Source organism: Lutjanus erythropterus, chromosome 1 (genome assembly GCF_056507025.1).
Source record: "Lutjanus erythropterus isolate fLutEry1 chromosome 1, fLutEry1.hap2, whole genome shotgun sequence".
NCBI classification, from domain to species: Eukaryota; Metazoa; Chordata; class Actinopteri; order Lutjaniformes; family Lutjanidae; genus Lutjanus; species Lutjanus erythropterus.
This window is the reverse complement of record NC_139317.1, coordinates 13,042,573-13,060,026: the sequence shown is the minus strand read 5'-3', so window position 1 is coordinate 13,060,026 and position 17,454 is coordinate 13,042,573. Positions and strand designations below refer to the sequence as shown.

At 39.9% G+C, this 17,454-nt stretch overlaps 2 protein-coding genes across 4 annotated transcripts in view; one reads left to right on the top strand and one right to left on the bottom strand.

Moving 5' to 3' along the window:
• The first annotated feature begins 3,169 nt into the window (after positions 1-3,169).
• dut (deoxyuridine triphosphatase) lies at positions 3,170-8,488 on the top strand. Of its 3 annotated transcripts, none has more exons than XM_084747377.1 (7): positions 3,170-3,369; positions 4,108-4,264; positions 4,545-4,636; positions 5,107-5,151; positions 5,252-5,326; positions 6,194-6,264; positions 7,062-8,488. In XM_084747377.1, the coding sequence occupies exons 1-7, from the start codon at positions 3,252-3,254 to the stop codon at positions 7,116-7,118; spliced, it is 615 nt and encodes a 204-aa protein (XP_084603503.1). In that variant the 5' UTR covers positions 3,170-3,251; the 3' UTR covers positions 7,119-8,488. The 3 variants fall into 3 exon arrangements, with proteins under 3 accessions (XP_084603503.1, XP_084603652.1, XP_084603579.1); XM_084747526.1 differs by lacking the exon at positions 3,170-3,369 and adding an exon at positions 3,389-3,563; XM_084747453.1 differs by lacking the exon at positions 3,170-3,369 and having other exon boundaries at positions 3,888-4,264.
• A 1,905-nt stretch (positions 8,489-10,393) lies between these two features.
• Positions 10,394-17,454, bottom strand: part of fbn1 (fibrillin 1) — a 122,841-nt gene continuing 115,780 nt past the window's right edge. Inside the window, exons 62-66 of the mRNA XM_084747253.1 lie at positions 16,739-16,867; positions 16,513-16,632; positions 13,583-13,814; positions 13,319-13,505; positions 10,394-11,392 (exon numbers count right to left, since the gene is read on the bottom strand). Coding sequence (XP_084603379.1) covers positions 11,009-11,392; positions 13,319-13,505; positions 13,583-13,814; positions 16,513-16,632; positions 16,739-16,867 — 1,052 coding nt within the window. The 3' untranslated portion in view covers positions 10,394-11,008. The remainder of the gene's footprint in view (positions 11,393-13,318; positions 13,506-13,582; positions 13,815-16,512; positions 16,633-16,738; positions 16,868-17,454) is intronic.

Here is a 17,454-nt window from a genome sequence, read left to right as displayed (position 1 = left end):
TGCACATTCGAACGTATTTGGTGTGCCTTCAGTTTACATTAGGATTAGATTAGATAATATAATTACATAAGGAGCAACATGAATTGTTTTTCAGTGACTTTTAGTTATTGATTCTGTTCTATTTTCAGGAAGTGGCTATTAAGTACTAATTTACGAGGAAACAATGCCAGTATGATCTCAGCCAAAAGGTACTTTGTGTTCTAGCTATACACACATCCATATACCTGGTGAAAATTAATCATTAACATGGTTCCCACTCTTTTGTAGAGATCATTTTCCAGAATTTTTTCAAGGACATTTTCACTGATGATCTAGCTGGTGTGAAAGACAGGGATCACACCCTCCGCAAATATGTCTCTCTCCGTCTCATTTAAACATCACTCACTCCTGTAACCAGAAGACAAACATTATTGAAACATTTCATTATACAGGTATAAACTTTAGATGTTTTAATGTGTAGAAAGGGATGAAGCATGTAGTGCATGTGTGGGTGGATAGGGGTGTAGGGGTGTATGTATGAGTGCTGAAATAAGAATTCAAACCCAAACTAAAATGGTGAGATGGCCATGAGGAATGGTGGCAGCAGCCCAGCCAGAGAGCAGATCTTTTTATGCCCTCTGGCTCCTCCCAGCTCTCAGGTGCAACCAGTCCCACTGACGACCCACCCAGTCTGTGGGTAAACAAAAACAAGACACATGGGTTCTGCAAAGAATGGAGGAATGTAAGAGGGTTGTGATCAGTGTAAACTACCAGTGGCTCCACTCCCCCCCTACATAGACTTCAAAATGCTGCAAGGCCCATATTAGTGCTGATGCCTCCTTCTCCACAATGGAGTAGTTCAACTGATAAGAACTGAACTTTCGGGAAAAGAAGCTGACCAGGTGGTCCATCTCATCCTCACCTGCCTGCAACAGTACTGCACCAGCCCCTGACTTGCTGGCATCAACCTGCAGCTTAAAAGGCTCTCCCATTCTCCCAGGGGCACAGGAAATCAAGAGCTTAACCTCTTCAAAAGCTCGCTGACACAGGGGTGACCACTCAAACTTTGCCTTTTCACTGAGGAGACTAGTAAGAGGGGCAACCACAGTAGAAAAGTCCTTACAAAATACCCAATAATGACCTACCATGCCTTTTTTAGTTGTTGGTGGGGAAAACTGATCAATGGCCAGCACCTTAGCTCTAACTAAGCGAACGTGCCCCTGACCCACCACCTTTCCTGAGTAAGTTACAGTAGCCCTGGCAAACTCACACTTGGCTAGATTTATGGTCAGATTTGCCCACACAAGATGGTCAAACAGGGCTTGGATGTGCTGTAGATGGTTTTCCCATGTGTCATTATAGGCGACAACATCATCCAAGTACACCGCACAGCCATCCAAACTGGCCACTACTGTATTCATTCATCTCTGAAAAGTAGCTGGTGCATTTCGTAGCCCAAACAGCACAACTTTACAGAAGCAAAGGCCTGAAGATGTTGTGAACGAAGCAACTTCCTGAGCACGTTTTGACAAGGGCACTTGCCAATAACCCTTCAAAAGGTCAAATTTACTGACAAATTTGGCCGAACCAACCTGATCTACACAATCCTCCATCTGTGGTAATGGAAAAGAGTCAGGTTTAGTGATCTTGTTCACTTTGCGAAAATCACATGATCAGCTCGTCATCAAGCCTCTGCAGAAGCCTGACAACAACTTGATCATTTGAATCAGGTGTGTTGGAGCAGGGAAACATCTAAAACATGCAGGGCAGTGGGCCTGGAGGACCAGGGTTGGGGAACACTGTCTTAAAGGATTTTCAAAATCCCAGACGAGCTCCCATTTGTTACAGCTTGGCTCAAAGTTGCAACAAAGGAGGGAGTCCACACACAAAAAGATCAATAGTTTGGATATTTTATTGAAAAACCCAAAGAAAGAATGTGTAGAAAGGGATGAAGCTGTAATCAGTAATGTAGTGCATGTGTGGGTGGATAGGGATGTATGTATGAGTGCTGAAATAAAAATTCAAACCCAAACTTTTTAGTCTGGTGAGATGGCCATGAGGAATGGTGGCAGCAACCCAGCCAGAGAGCAGCCCTTTTTATGCCCTCTGGCTCCTCCCAGCTCTCAGGTGCAACCAGTCCCACTGATGACCCACCCAGTCTCTGGGTAAACAAAAACAAGACACATGGGTGGGCCGTCACAATATGTTATTATATTTTTGTTTCACTGTATTCCATCATTGTATTTTAATTTGTTTCATCCCTTTGTGCTCTATGCTTGGCAAGTGCTATGAAGATAAATGTAACCATTATCATGATTTTTAATTTATAGCCAGTCCCTTTTTTTTTTTTTATCATGAATTGCATTAACCATTGCTGCCAATGACACAAAACAATTTGGCCTACTGACAAATCTAAACTGAATTTTATAAACCTAAATGTGTGATCCAAAGTTAGAGTAGAGTTTACTAAGATCAGTAACTGCAACTGACTCGCATCAGTTTATCACATAGGAAAATAAGAGAATATCAAAGTAATTTTCCAGTAAATTTAACACTTTCACTCATTTTTCTTGGCAGGAAAATTGGTCAGCTGTTTCACCGTACTCGTATCATACCATAAGCTGTTGTATACTTTGCACTTCACACCTTCATTCTGTACCTCGTTTATTCTAATTGTACCTCTGCTTATTTAACATTCTGTTTAACATACTCAGCACCTAACTGCCTGCACCGGACAACGTTTCTTTGTCTCAGTACTTTTCCACTGTACACTGAAAAATTTAAAATAATCAAAACAACTCAGACCATACAAAATACAGTGGGTTGTATGTCCATATGACGCACAATAGATATACTTGTATGATTTCTATCAACAATTCTATCCAAACACGTGTTTTTTGTGACTTTAAAGTCACAGTCTGTTGAACAGTGAGAAGCTGCACGTTAGGGGGAGGAGGAAGTGCAGTGCAGACAGCTGAGAGGAGGTCTTGTCTAGAAGGGAAGGCTTGATTTGCGATCTCGCGAGATTGGAAAATTTGTTCCTTCAGTGTGCACGTTGTACAAATTAATTATGTTTCGTAATGTTACAACCTTGAGTATAGACTCTAGGTATAAGTGGAGGCAAAAACAATTAGTTATGATGAGGGAAAAATCATGTTAGTCTTTACTCTCGCGAGATCTTTCGCGGGTCTGGGGTTCCTTTCTAGACATTACCACCGAGTTAGCGCTTGGTTAGGCTAGCTGTTAGCTTGCAGACGACATAACCAAACAATATGACACGAACGCTGCTACGGCTCAGAGATCTTCGGCTACAGTGTTCTGTGGTTTCTGACGCTGCTCCACGTTTCTTTGCCCGAAAATTTCATATTCAGACGCTCGCTCAAAACAAAGGCAAGCAAGAAATGAGGATGGATATCGTTACCAGTAGCAACATGTCAAGTGTTTATTGACGTTAGCTTTGCTAGTCCGCCTAGCATTTTGTAACTGAACGTTTTGTTTTTATTATGTGATATTATAACTTGTCTGTCGTGTACTGAACACGTTGACAACACCGACACTACATCTGCTTTATTTTGGTGCAATGCGTAAGTAAAGTGAGACTTGATATCTCTTATTATCTGTAATTTATTTTGTTGGGCTTTTATCAGGCTTTATTTTTCTCCTTGAAGGTTACAGTTTGATACGAGTGACTCTCGCGAGAGCTTGTTTGCATAGAGCTGCACGATGGCGAAAGGGTTGCCATAGTGACACGATTAGACCATTCTTACTCTCTTTTGCTGCTTTATTCATTGACATGCTTTTTTCTTTCGATGCATGTATGTGACAACTGTTATATATAAACGCCTATAAGCTACTGAAGTTCATTTCACCATGTTTTGCGGTGTATAGTAACTGTCTGTTTAAAATTACGTGTTGTAGAGGAGGGGCTAATTTGGCGCAACTTCCAGCGCGGGAGATTCATTCAAATATTAGGACCGCCAAGAAACTGGAGCAGAAGCTTTGCGGGTTTTTAAGCTTGCAGTAGTCTGCTGTAGCTCTGTTTCATTTTTAGAAACCATTTAGTCTTTATTTGTTTAGTGTACTTTAGGTTTTTAACTGTAAAACACTTTGCCAACATGCCTGTCCTAGAAGTCACAGACGCTGCAGCAATTTCTCCATCAAAGAGACCGAGGACAGAAACAAAGCCTGCAGACGAGAGACCTGTCCTCAGGTTTGCTAAACTTTCTGAGCATGCAACGACACCTACCAGAGGCTCTGCTAAAGCTGCAGGATATGACCTCTACAGGTAAGTTATACATTTAATTAAAATATGTCTGGGTCTCTGACTTAATGTGAGCAGCTTGTATCCGTCTTTCATACTGTAGCCACATACCTGTAATAAAAGTTGTAAATAAAAAAAATAAATAAATGTGTTTGTATTGTAAATATCACTTCTGTTGAACCTTTATCTTTTGTTTCTGCAGAGGTTGCATTACTTACTAAACTGTGGTGTATATAAAAATGTCACATGAATTTACTGCCATGTAAACCAGCTGACCCAACTTTAATTCTCTGTATTGAAACAGTGCGTATGATTACTCCATTGGGCCTCTTGACAAGGCTATTGTGAAGACTGATATCCAGATTGCAGTTCCACATGGCTGCTATGGGAGAGTAGGTGAGTGTTTGACATGCTGATGCAACTCTGACTAGACTAGTTTTTCTTCCTGGCTGTTAAAGTTTTGCTTTTGCATGTGAATTGGGGCTGAAAGATTTTGAAAAAATGTCTAATTTTGATTATTATGACTGATATTGCAGTTGCCATATGATTAGCAATATTGGAGGGAATGATAATTTTCACAAAATTGCTCTGATTTATCTCAAATGATTATGGTGTATTTTGCAGGGATCTGTACCAAACAAAGATGTTTTCTTAAGTCTTGAGGCCAGGATCTGGTCTGCAGCATGAAACTATTTAATTTAAAATGGTATTTTGAAACACATTTGGCCTTGAACAAATATTGCACCTCCTGCTATTTGAAAAGTGCAGTTGGCAGTATTGTGATTTTGATAAAACAGTTTCAGCCCTCAGGATTTTCTGTTGATGGAGTATGTTACAGCAGCTGTTTTCTTTTTTTTCCTTCTCAGCACCAAGATCTGGACTGGCAGCTAAAAATTTCATTGACGTCGGTGGTGAGTCTTTACTTAGACTTTACTTAGAGTGCATGTGAGCAGGAAATATTTCATCCCTTGTCATGTCAGCCATTTTAATTTCTCTGTGTGTTCTCTTCAGCTGGAGTTGTAGATGAAGACTACAGAGGAAATGTGGGAGTTGTGCTCTTCAACTTCAGCAAGGAAACATTTGAAGGTGAGTTGTGGTGTCAGTGAAATATGACATCATCGTTTTATCAAAGGTACCAACAATACTTACAGTTCACCATAATTTAGTCGTTTCTCTTTACCAACAGTGAGAAATTGTCATTCACATTAAGCATTTTGCAGAATTTTGAGTGTAAATCTGCCCCATCCCCCTGTGGGTTGTTATCAGATCCAACTGTTTGCTGGCAAATAATCACTCATCAGATATGTAATGAGGTTATTGCATCTCCACATTTAAACTACATACATACTGAAACTGCTTGCAGTGTACATTATCCTCAGAGAAAACAAAAGTGTCTAAAAGTAACCTGATAATAAAATAACTTAATTTGAATGTGCGATGTTTCTTTTTACCTCTAATGAGTAGGAACACATAAGTTAAAATATTTTGTTATCCACATTTGTTTTAGAGCTCATTGTGTCCTGTGCATATATCATTTAAGTAATTTGAACATATTAAGACTGCATGTAAAGCAGAGGTCTTAGACTCGCATTGGCTTGGGGCCACTCATACTATTGCAACCACTTAAAGTACTGCAAGAGAGCACAATATTTCTGATTTATATCGTTTCCATTACTAACAAATAAAAAATTTTGATACATTTTTATATACATCAGTTAGCCATGTGTAGGACACGAACTTGGCAACTCTTCTGTCGTTTAGAGTTAATACCCTGATAAAAAATGGCTCACTGAACATTGGCAGTTTGTTCTGTGCTTTCATGAAATGCTCCAGATTACGTTGTGAAAACAGTTTGAGGCTAAATGTGAGGATCTTTCAGAACCAGTCGATGGTACAGATACACAGTTTACATATGGTTTCATCTCACTGTTTCTTGTTCCTCTTTTTTTTTAGTGAAAAAGGGCGACAGAGTTGCTCAGCTGGTGTGTGAGAGGATCTGCTACCCAGACCTGGTGGAACAAGATGTAAGTTTCAAGCTGAGAAACTGCAACACAATACACACTCAGTTGCCAGTTTTTTAGGTACACCTAGCTAAAAGTAGGGTAATACAGCAGTCCTGCATTAAATCCTACAATCATGAAGATTATAATGTTGAAACAAACTATTTTAAAGAGGTGGTTATTCAGCTTTATGACCCACATTTTGGTCACCCTTTACTTATTAATGAGGATAAACAACGAGGTGGACCCAATAAACAAGCAACTGAGTGTATATACCTTTTACACAGCAGCCATTTTGACTTGAAACAGTGGTAAACAGGTGCTATCAATGATACTAATTACACTTTGTTCCATTCAGGCCAATCAGAGTCAGGTTGTTGCTATTGTGCATGTTGGCTCACTTGAAAGGCTCTGTTACATTAACTGGAACATGACCTTAATTAGTATCACTGGTAACACCTGTGTTTATCCTACTATTTCATATCAGTGCTGTGAAAAAGGTCTGTTTTACTTTCGTAGCAAAGGTTGTCGCCTCTCATCCAAGAAGCTTCTTCAGTTCTGACTGAAGAAGCTTCTTGGATGAGAGGCGAAACGTCTTCAAGAACTCTAACAAGTCCAGTTGCCTACGACAACCTTTGCTACGAATACCATGACCTGGATGACTGAGAACCTCGAGACACGTCTGTTTTCCTTGTTTCCAATATAATTGTGCAGATATTTCATTGGATGAGTGGCTTCACTGCAGCAGGTTTTATTCCATGTTTGTGTCATGAAATTAGTTTAGTTAATTAAATGAAAAATGCTTGGCTGTGTTCTTTCAGACACTTGATGAGACAGAGCGTGGTGCTGGAGGTTTTGGATCTACGGGACGCAACTGAAAGCTTGTGGTGGTGGAGTGAAAGTGTGTATGTTAAATAGTTGATGCAAATAAAGTTCTGTTTTTGTACATTGGAGAGTCTGGTGTCTTTACTGCAATCATCACCAACATATTCTTAGTAAACTTAGTTTTGTCTGACCCTCAAATCAAAAATGCATATTTTCCCCCTGGCCTGTAGTGCTATTTATCCATCCAGATTGTTATGGAGATATCAGCTGTAGAGATGTCTGCCTTCTCTCAAATATAATGGGACTAAATGGCACTCGGTTTGTGGTGCTTGAAGAGCCAAAAAAAAGAAAAATTTGAAAAACTTGACAGCAATGTCTCTCTCCAGAAATCATGACCCACTTACTCAAGATAATTCACAGAGCAACTGCTTTCTTTTTGCAGCAGAATTTACCAGAACTATTTTTCTTGTCTACTTGAAATAGTCTGTTGATTATCTTGAGTAATCATAATTTCTGGAAAGCGACAACGCTGTTCAGTTTTTCAAATGCTCCATTATTATTGGCAAGAAGGCAGACATCTCTATGGCCGATATCTCCCAAACAATTAAGGTGGATAAATAGCACTACAGGGAAGAGGAAAGATTGTATTTTTGATCTTAGGGTGAGCTGTCCTTCTAAAATTACAGAAGAACACTGCGCACTTTCTGTAATAAAACACCTCAAATCTTCTCAGACGGGGGTCTTATCTCTGTCAGTTTAGGGACATATAAATAGAGAGCAACTTGTCAAACCCACCCAAAAAAAAAAAAAAAGTCTTTCCAGTCTCCACAAGGGGGCGGTGCAGGACAAGAATTGCATCTCAGTCTAGCAGGGTAATGTGACTTTCACCAGCCCAAACATTCAGAGATCATGTTGCACTGTACTCTGGATACACACCACCGGAGAACGACATCTAACATAAAGCTAGCGGCCGTCCGTTTAGCCCGTCGTCACACTAGCAGTTCAACCTGGATGAAGGGGAAAGCACAGCAGTGAATACATATACACCAAAAAATATGTTTTTATTGTGAATTTACAACTAAACCCTCACTGATGTGAACAGAGAACACAGACTGGTGTCAGGCTGGTCCGTGGCAATGCAGCACTGATTGTACTTGTGAGAGAATGTGTGGCCACGAAGACCTCAGTGCATAATCATGAAGGCCCAGGTTTGGCATCATCATCATCAATGTGTGTTTTTTTTGTGTGTGTGTGTGTGCAGGTGTGTGTAATGTATACACAGTTTACAAAGGAAGTAGTTGGTCATTATAAGCACCATTACAAACCCCTCTATTCCAGGGGCTTCCTCTAGTTTACAAATGCTTCATAGATTAAAAGTGGCATCGATTATTACAGTATAAACACAATTTACATGTAGTATAGAGGAGAGCAGACAGGCTATGAAGCTAGCTGTTACTGTTGCAAAGACATGAAATCTTCAGAATGGCCCGATGGGATTGTATCTTGTTGACTACAGAGTTTTTGTATAGTAGTACAGTGCATTCAGAAGTCTATGTGGTTGTGTCGCTAGCACCAGTAAATATGAATTATTCTAGTCAGTAGGAAAAGATGGAAAAGCATAGTTTAAATATGCAGTAGGAGTCATTCAAGCTCAGACATGGCTACATCTCAATAGTCCATAGTGGGTTCCTTTCCTCTCCTAGCCGTTCTCATAATTTTTCATCTTCACGCCATTAAATTAATATCTGGGGAAGGAGAAATGTGTTTACTTTCATGTATCCAGGTTTGTTCAGTCCTTTGTTTACCTGAGGGGAGGAAATGAATTTATTGCAGACTATTGGGACTCACCTAGGGCTGGGTATCGATACTCGAGACCTTTAAGGTATCAGCCGACATAACCCAGTACCAAGTAGCATCAAAACTTCTCCAGTCAAACGATACCTGCATTTGATCCTTTTTGTACCCAGAACCTGGGCTGTAAATGACAAGTTTTGTCATGATAAAATATTATATCAATTCTTTGGCCAACGATACGATATTTGCTGATATTTGCTGATATGCTGAAAGTTTCCATTCAAGTCTGGAGTCTGCAATCGATATCAGATGATATATGTCCATTTAACACATTCAGTTACATTTATGTCAGCTTGCATCAAATTATGATTCGAAAATTTTATGACTGAACTCTTGCAGACATTTGTGAGAAAGACATGTCATGGGATTTTCAAAATAAAGGCGCATCATCTTAAGATGACGATGTAGATCGATATTTTCACTTTGTATCGATCATTGATTTTGCATGAACACTGAATCGATATGTTGATCCAGATCGATGTATTGTTACACCTCTATGCAAATTAGAAGGAAATTCCCAATATCTGTGGTTTTTCTCGCAGCCAATTACCACAATGTGACATGATTGGTCCGCTACACTGTAAAAAAACTGAGAAAATTTCAAGGCAACGTGGTGCAATAGATTTTTGAATTTTGAGCTAAACTCAAACTCTTAAGTTTTGAGATAAACTTTAAAGCAAACCTATGATCTTTAGTTGAGATAATTTACTTTTACTTTTCTTTAGATAAAGTTTTAGAAGTTACAGAAACTCAAAAAAAGTCAAAGATAGTACACAGTGAGCTGTGAACCTGATTTGTCATTATTTTGGTGCTTGAAAATTAAATTATTTTAATTGAAAATATTAAAATTTTAACCATCATTCGCTTTCATTTCAATGAATGTACTCAATATTTTTTATATACGTTTATCTTTATCTAAAGAAAACTAAATTTTCTCAACAAAAGACTAGTTGTTTTTTGACATAATGTACTTTACTCTTCTTTCCATATAAATGTAAATCTTGAGTTTTAGAAACCACAAAAATTGTATTTACAACATTATTGAGTAAATTCATCGAAGTGAAAGTGGATGATGGTTCATTTTTTAATATTTTCAGGCACCAAAATAATGACAAATCAGCTCACGACTTGCTGGGACCAATTTTTGACTTTTTTGAGATCCTGAATCTTAAAGATTCATGAAGAAAAGTAAATCATGTCAATTTTGAGATTTTAGGTCAGCACAACTTTTTTTAAGTTAATTTCGGAACTTAACAGTTTGAGTTGAGCTGAAAACCCAAACATCTATTACAGTATGTTGCCTTGAAAATTTGAGTTCCTCAACTTTTTCGTTTTTACAGTGTTCTGTAGCAGCTCATACGGTCTGCTGTGATGAAATCAGGCGCAGTGCATTTGATGGATTTGGCAGTTCAGTTTGCTAAAATGTCACCAAAACACTGGAGAGTGTGATTATTTCAGGATTCTGTCATGATCCTTCCACATTTTATGCATTTATTTGTGCATTAATGTGAGAGCTTCTGTTCACATGATGGGTATAAAATAAAGTAAGAACAAAAGGTATCAAATGAAGTGCTCTGTTGGTATCGGCATCACTTTAAAGGTACTGATATTGGTACTGGTATCATACTTCTCTGAACGATACCCAGCCCTAGACTCACCCTTTTCTAAAGTTCTAAAAGGAGTTCTAAAAAACTCAACCATTAGAGCTTCCTGCAGTCCACATGCCCTTCAAAGTGGCACCTGATTCCACATATCATCATACAACATTAAAAACTCTCTATAGTGCTTCTCACACAGCTGAAGTTGTGTGTCAGGGCCTTTCGTTCTGCCTCATTCAGACGGCATTTTCCACAGATTTTGTATCTATGATATGTAGAATCATCTTTGGCAATCAAACGACGCAGTCCCTCCCCCCCCACCCCCTTCTTGTCTCTTTGGTGGCGAGCCCTTCTCCCTGTCGGAGCAAGTAGAAGTTGCCCCCAAACCACCAATCCAGAGTCAGGAGATGTTTGGCCTTGTGGGAAAGTGTGAGCCTGACGCTGGATTAGCAGCTGCACGGCAACATCTGCCTGTCTCAGTCTTGCGATGGTTAATGGAGGATGATCAGCACCCTCATCTTCAGTACGTCTCCCAGCTGTCCCGTGAGGTAGTCTTTATCGTGCCGGTCCTCCAGCTCGGCCAGCTCCGTCTTCCTGTAGAGGGGCACGCTGCTGATCTGAAGGGAGTACGCCCCGGGGGGGAGGGGCCTCTTCTTGCTCAGGTGCAGGTAGCTGACGCCCTCCCTCTGGTTGATCTTGAAGTAGCCCTCTTCGTTGCCGTAGTCGATGCTGTAGCGCACGTGGTCGCTGAGGGCGGACAGGGCCGGGGTGAACTCCAGGATGTGGTCACGGTTGCTCAGGTCGCTGATGTTCAGGTGGAACTGCAGGGTGTCCTCGATGTCCACGCTGGCCAGGCTGATCTCGTTGTCAATCGGCTGCAGAAAGAAAACGCGATCCGACTGAATTTTGAGGATATAAGACATGCGGTGTACAGTACTGTTTGTTTTCTGTCACTACTCGAGAGGAAAAGGGACGAGGTATAATAATACAATACATACAACAGAAATTCCAGACTTTTCCAGCCTCAAACATCTCATCTTTTCAGTAGATTTTCAGACTATATTTGACATCTGAGTACAACTAGCTAAAAGTTGATCATGTAAAGAAATGGATCTAAGATCAAACTGTTGTATGTATGTTACATTCAGACTGTCTGCTATTATGCTCCCAAATAACTGCCAGAGGATTGTATCAAGATACTCATACAAATCTATTACTTTCACACAGAAGGTGAACTGTGAAACATTTCTGCTCAAACAGGAAATAAACTGCTGCACTCCTATTATTTTCAGTTAACATATTGTCTGATATATTTTTAGTCTCCTTCATAAATAAGAAGAGAAAATGAGTGGAAAAAAGTAAAATAATTTTCACTGCATCTGTACAGTCTTATTTATTCACTGTGTCCATGGAAACGATGACGATCACATCCATAAAGATTTGGTTTCCTTACACAGATTTCTGATAACTACATCACTGCATAACTTAGACATGTTTAGGCAAGCTTAATATTTGTATATAACAAGTGTGAAGCAAATATATATTTGTGATGATTTGTATGTATGCAATTCAAAGATATTGCTGCATTTTCTTTCTAATTTGGCCAGACGTCCGGACTTGGTACAGTTCTAAGGCAGTTTAGGCAGAGCTGTGACGTACAGGTGTAGAAGCAGCTCTATGAGGTTGTGTTTAGTCACATGCTGTACGTCTTGTGTAATGCTTTTGATGACAAGCTCGCCCCGGCCCGCACTCTGAGACAGCGGTAAACATTTTGGCTGTTGTAGCTGTCAAGAAAAACACTCCCCGCTTGTATGATCACTTCATTTTTAGAGATTCTGATTGTTTTATTATAGAAAAAAGAGAAGGAGCAATAGTCTGGAAACACAAATGTTTTTCCATTCTCTTTTTTTTTTTCATTTTTTATACTTACCCAGACCTGAAAATGACTAAAGATCTAATAAAAAATCTAAACTAAAAATGTAGGATCCCTGGATAGTGAGGTCCTTCAGTGCATCCCCTACCACTCTCAGAAAATGTTTCACCAGAAACCAATTTTTAAACATTTTTTAATTAGCCTGCAGATTGCGAACACCTCGTCTCTCCCTCCTGCTGCCCGCTAAAGGCCGTTTCTAGAGCCAGTGTTTAGTTTGTCTGTTCAGGACGACTGTTGCAACATGAGAGTTCAACACGCCGACCTCCAAGCCTTTATATCTGTAGATATAAAGGGGTTATTGTAAGGTAACCGAAACACCACAATTCTTATTTTCAGGTGATTATACACTAATGAAAATAAAGCTGAGCAATATCAGTAGATGTCGTGACAGATTTTGGATATCGTTTAGTTGTGATATGGCACAAGTGTTTCCTTTTCCTGGTTTTAAAGGCTGTATTTCAGTAAAATTATGTATTTTCTGAACTTGCCAGACTTTTCTAGATGTTCTGTTGTTTTTACCCACTTAGCCATTATAGCCACATTACTTATGATTATTTATCAAAAATATAATTGGGTTGACATTTTGTGAAAGCACCAATACTGCTGCAAGGCCTGCCCTACACTGCCAGTAATAACATTCTGGGGAGTAAATGCTGAAGCCTTTATTTATTTATTATTTTGCTGGCCTCAAAGTAAGCTGACACCCTGTTTAAAGTTTGCTACTGTTGAATGTGAAGTCCCCCATGTCTCAACCTGTGTTGAGACATGTGTCAACCTCGGAGATCCCCTAAACATGACAGAGGACACAACTTCAGCGTCCTCGGTGGCAGCTGCAGCTCTGCTTCCTGCACACAGACAGACAGATTACCTGCATGTCTTCTAGAGGATCCTCCTGTGTTGAGTTGGTGCTGCGACGTTTGCGTCCCTTCTTGGGATAGCCGTTGATCTTACACTCATAGCAGGCTTCAGGAGACAGAGAATTATCGTCCACCTCACCTCCCTGTGGAGCACTGCTGGAGCCGCCGCCAGAGAAGCCCAGACCTGTGACGCAGTGCCTGAAACACAAACAACGCCATCAGTCAGCTAGAAACATCTACAGACTGCTCCCACACGTGGTCATTCCCTCACGTACCCCTGTCCTGCTCTGAAGTATCCAGGTGGACATCCACAGAGGTAGCCCCCGTCCGTGTTGGAGCAGCCGAACTTGCAGGGGTTCTGGCTGGTGGAGCACTCGTTGACGTCTGTGCATCCTCCGCCCGACTGCTCGTAGTTGAATCCAGTGGGGCAGAGGCAGCGGAAGCTCCCCAGGGTGTTGTGGCACGACGCTCCCCCGCAGATCTGACTGTTCAGGCACTCGTTCTCATCTGGGTCGCAGGAAGTTGACAGGAATTAAACAAACAGGTCATTCCAGTTAACGGACACAAACAATACTGGGAAAGTCCGCTACGAATGCCGTAAATATGTGCAGAGATTCAAATAAAGGTTTAACTAACAAAAGCTGGTTATTTTGGGGTGTACACAAAGGCGCACACACACGCTGGACCAATTACTTTGTCTATGTCTGAGCTATTTCTAGTTAATTTATTTGGTGTTGCACCATCCTCCTTTTTCATTGGGTTTTTGTCCCTCCTTCAACAGGTCACTTTGTCCCTTAAGAGTCAGATGTTTTCATACACTTCTCAGGGTCTCTCATGTCTTAAATCTGAGGTTACAAGTCCAATGTCCACCCTCACAGACTCACAGTTCCTGATAAGTCTGCGAGGGTTTAGGTCTGTCAAAGCGTCAATCCATGAGGACTCTTACGCAGGCTTTTTAAGCCCTTTGTGCACACTTCACATCCACATTTCAGAATTTTCCTATGGAAATGACCAGTTCATTGCTTTGTAACATCAAACAGAGTTACCAGTGGAAACCCAGAAGTATTCCATTATTCTATTATTCAAAGTTTTTTATTCTTTTTATTTATTTATATGGAAATGTCTAATATTATTACTATTTGTGCCATTTCACTTAGATTTATATGTGCTGCTGAGTGTGAATGTTCTCATATTATATTTGTTCCACCTTATTAACATAGTTAAAGTACGACAATTTATAAATCAAAAAGATGCTGAAAAACTCAAATTTTAAGCCAACTACATTACTGTGACATCAGCTCATCCAAGGTTCTGCAGCTGCAGCTGGTAACAGAACCAAGAGGAGCACCTTAATGGGCTCTGACCAGGCTACACCGCTATCTCCCTTGTTCTCTACTTGCCCTCAAGAACAGTGGGATCATCTGCTGCTGGTTTATAGTCCCGGCATTATAGGACACAACCACACACAAATTTGAACAGGAACTCTTTCAACTGTTCTAGTCTCATAACAATGTTATTTATAACCCATCAACATCCAAGTGGGGAGGAGTTTTGAAAAAGACTGAAATCAGTGATGCTACAATTTCCATTACTCCCCATGTTGTGTCTGATGTCCACACAAACAGTTCAGTTCTGTCCACAATCAGTGAGACATGGAGGTGAATGATGTACAGTGAATGTGCAAAAGTAAATTTTTAACCCTTAGATGCACAGGTGGGTCCAAACGACATTGTGGGTTCATTTTCTTGCAGTAATGAAAACAAGCAAACATGTTCATTTCCATAATTTCCAACATTTATGTTGATTAGCGCCCATTTGGAGGTCACAAATACTTTGAAACTAACATAGAAGTGCTATTGCAAGAGATATTTAAGTAATTAATAAACTACCGTGATATAGTGATGCTGCTTTAAATTATTATTTTAGGAAGTAAAAAAAAAATGGCATCAGGCTGGGGTTAAGAAACACCTTTGAATCACCACTTGGATCTCTGAGAACTTTTTATATGTTATGGAGGAAACTTTTATGAGTAATAAGCATTTTTCAGATTTTCTGAATTTGTGTGAGGCTCACCTCTTTTCCCTCTTTAGAGGATTTTCTCTCCCCTCATACGATTCCTTAAAAGTTTTTCTTTCACTCAGAACACATGAAGGACAAACAATGTGTTGGGGTTTGTTTATGTTGCATTTGTGTGAGGCACCAGTATATTAATTATTCTGAAGAAAATCAGGGATACAGCCTTTACCAGCTACGCCCCAAAGCTATGGAACCCACTACCTCTAGATATCAGGGAAGCCGGTTCGCTGTATAGGTTTAACAAAAATATGTACGTCTTCACTTGAGCCTTTAACTTGCTCTGACTGTCCTCATACAGCTCTGAAACTCTTTCTTTGCACTTTGCTTCACACTAATGCTCTGCTGCACTTCATTTAAAATGTTGCAGATTTTATGCATTTAATTCACTCTACTTTTAACTGTTTTATTTTTTTAATTCAGTGAATTTTTTTTTTCCACCTTGTATTTTTCCGTTCTACATGTATCATATTTTCATCCTTTTTTTTCTTACTTTTACTCGTATTATCAAGTGGGTTTTTTTTCTCCATCCTATTTTACGTTAATTATGGCTTTCTATCCATGAGTCTATCCCTGTTTTTATTTATTCTGTGTTTATTTTCATGTGAAGATGCATTTTGTGTTTTCTATTATCATCTTTATCTAATTTCTACTATTATTATTGAGTGGGTTTTGTTTGCTATCCATTTTTATATTATTTATGTCATTTTCCATCAGTTTTTATGATAATTTCTTTGTCTGAATTTATGCTGTGTCTTTGTTGTTATTATTATTACCTTCATAGTTTGTATTTTTTGTCTCACCACTTTAATGTGCATATAATAAACTAAGTGTAGATCTTTTCAGGGCTGTAAATAGGACGTTGAGCACTGAGTTTTTCTTTTTCTCTTGACCTTGCCAGAGTAAGGGAAGAGATGAATTTCCAGAGGAAAGGAAAAACATTTTGACATATTTATATTGTAAGAGTGGCAGGAGAAAGAGGTGAATGATGGATAACTTGTTTTAAAAAGGCTCCAGTCCGGACTGTAGCCCAGAACATCAAGGTTGCACGGTGCATACTTTGGCTGCAGGATGGCCCAAAAGGAAAGAATTTTTATATTTGCTGATAAAAAAGAGCAGTGGTATGACTCACCCACACACTGGTTCCACTGGTAGTGCTGCAGGTAGCCTTGTGGACAGCTGCACCTGTATCCACCCACCAAGTTCTGACAGCCATGCTGACACCTGTGGTTACCGTCACACTCATCCATATCTGTCAGACACACACACACACACACACACACAATAAACCTACTGTAAGAGTCTGCTTTCTGTAATGAATCAGCTGATACTGACGCTGCTATCAATTGTTTTCAGACCTTCACAGGTTTGTGCGCTGGGATCTAATGAGAATCCCCGCTGGCAGTCACAGTTGAAGCTCCCCGGAGTGTTCTGGCAGATGCCATTGGTGCCGCACAGATTGGGGTCTGATGCACATTCATTGTTGTCTGCAGAGAGAGGAGGGAAGGTTCAGACGGGGGTAAAACAGGAAGCACAATATAAAGGCTGATTATAACCCCGATCTGGATGCGCTGAGTCATTTTAAAAATTTGCGGACAGTCGACGTTGGCCTTGGAAAATGGGGCAGGTCATCGAGGACCTCTCTCACGCTCTACAAGTGTTTAGGAATAAAATCTCTCACCTACTGAATTAATCTCAGACCAGAAGACATTATCACAAACATTTGAGTCATCATGAAATAATCTAAAATCAATGTCCATTTACAAGCTTTTCCCAGAACAAAAGGTAGTAAAGCGAGCCTCTCAAAGCACATAATAGATAATCACAAGATTATTTTGTCACATGTTTATCTGTTGAGATTTGAATCTTTGCAAATCTGAACACAATCATGTAGTTAAAGCTGTTTAGCAACAAAGATCAAAGTGGAGAAGGCTGTAATCTCTAAATATCAGCTGTTTAATTTGGGATTTTGGTCTGCTCACAGCTGGTTGAGATTTTACAAGTCTGCTACATCTTTGTATGCTGAACAGTCAACATGTGGGACATACTGCCCAAAAACACAGAGGGAGGGTCT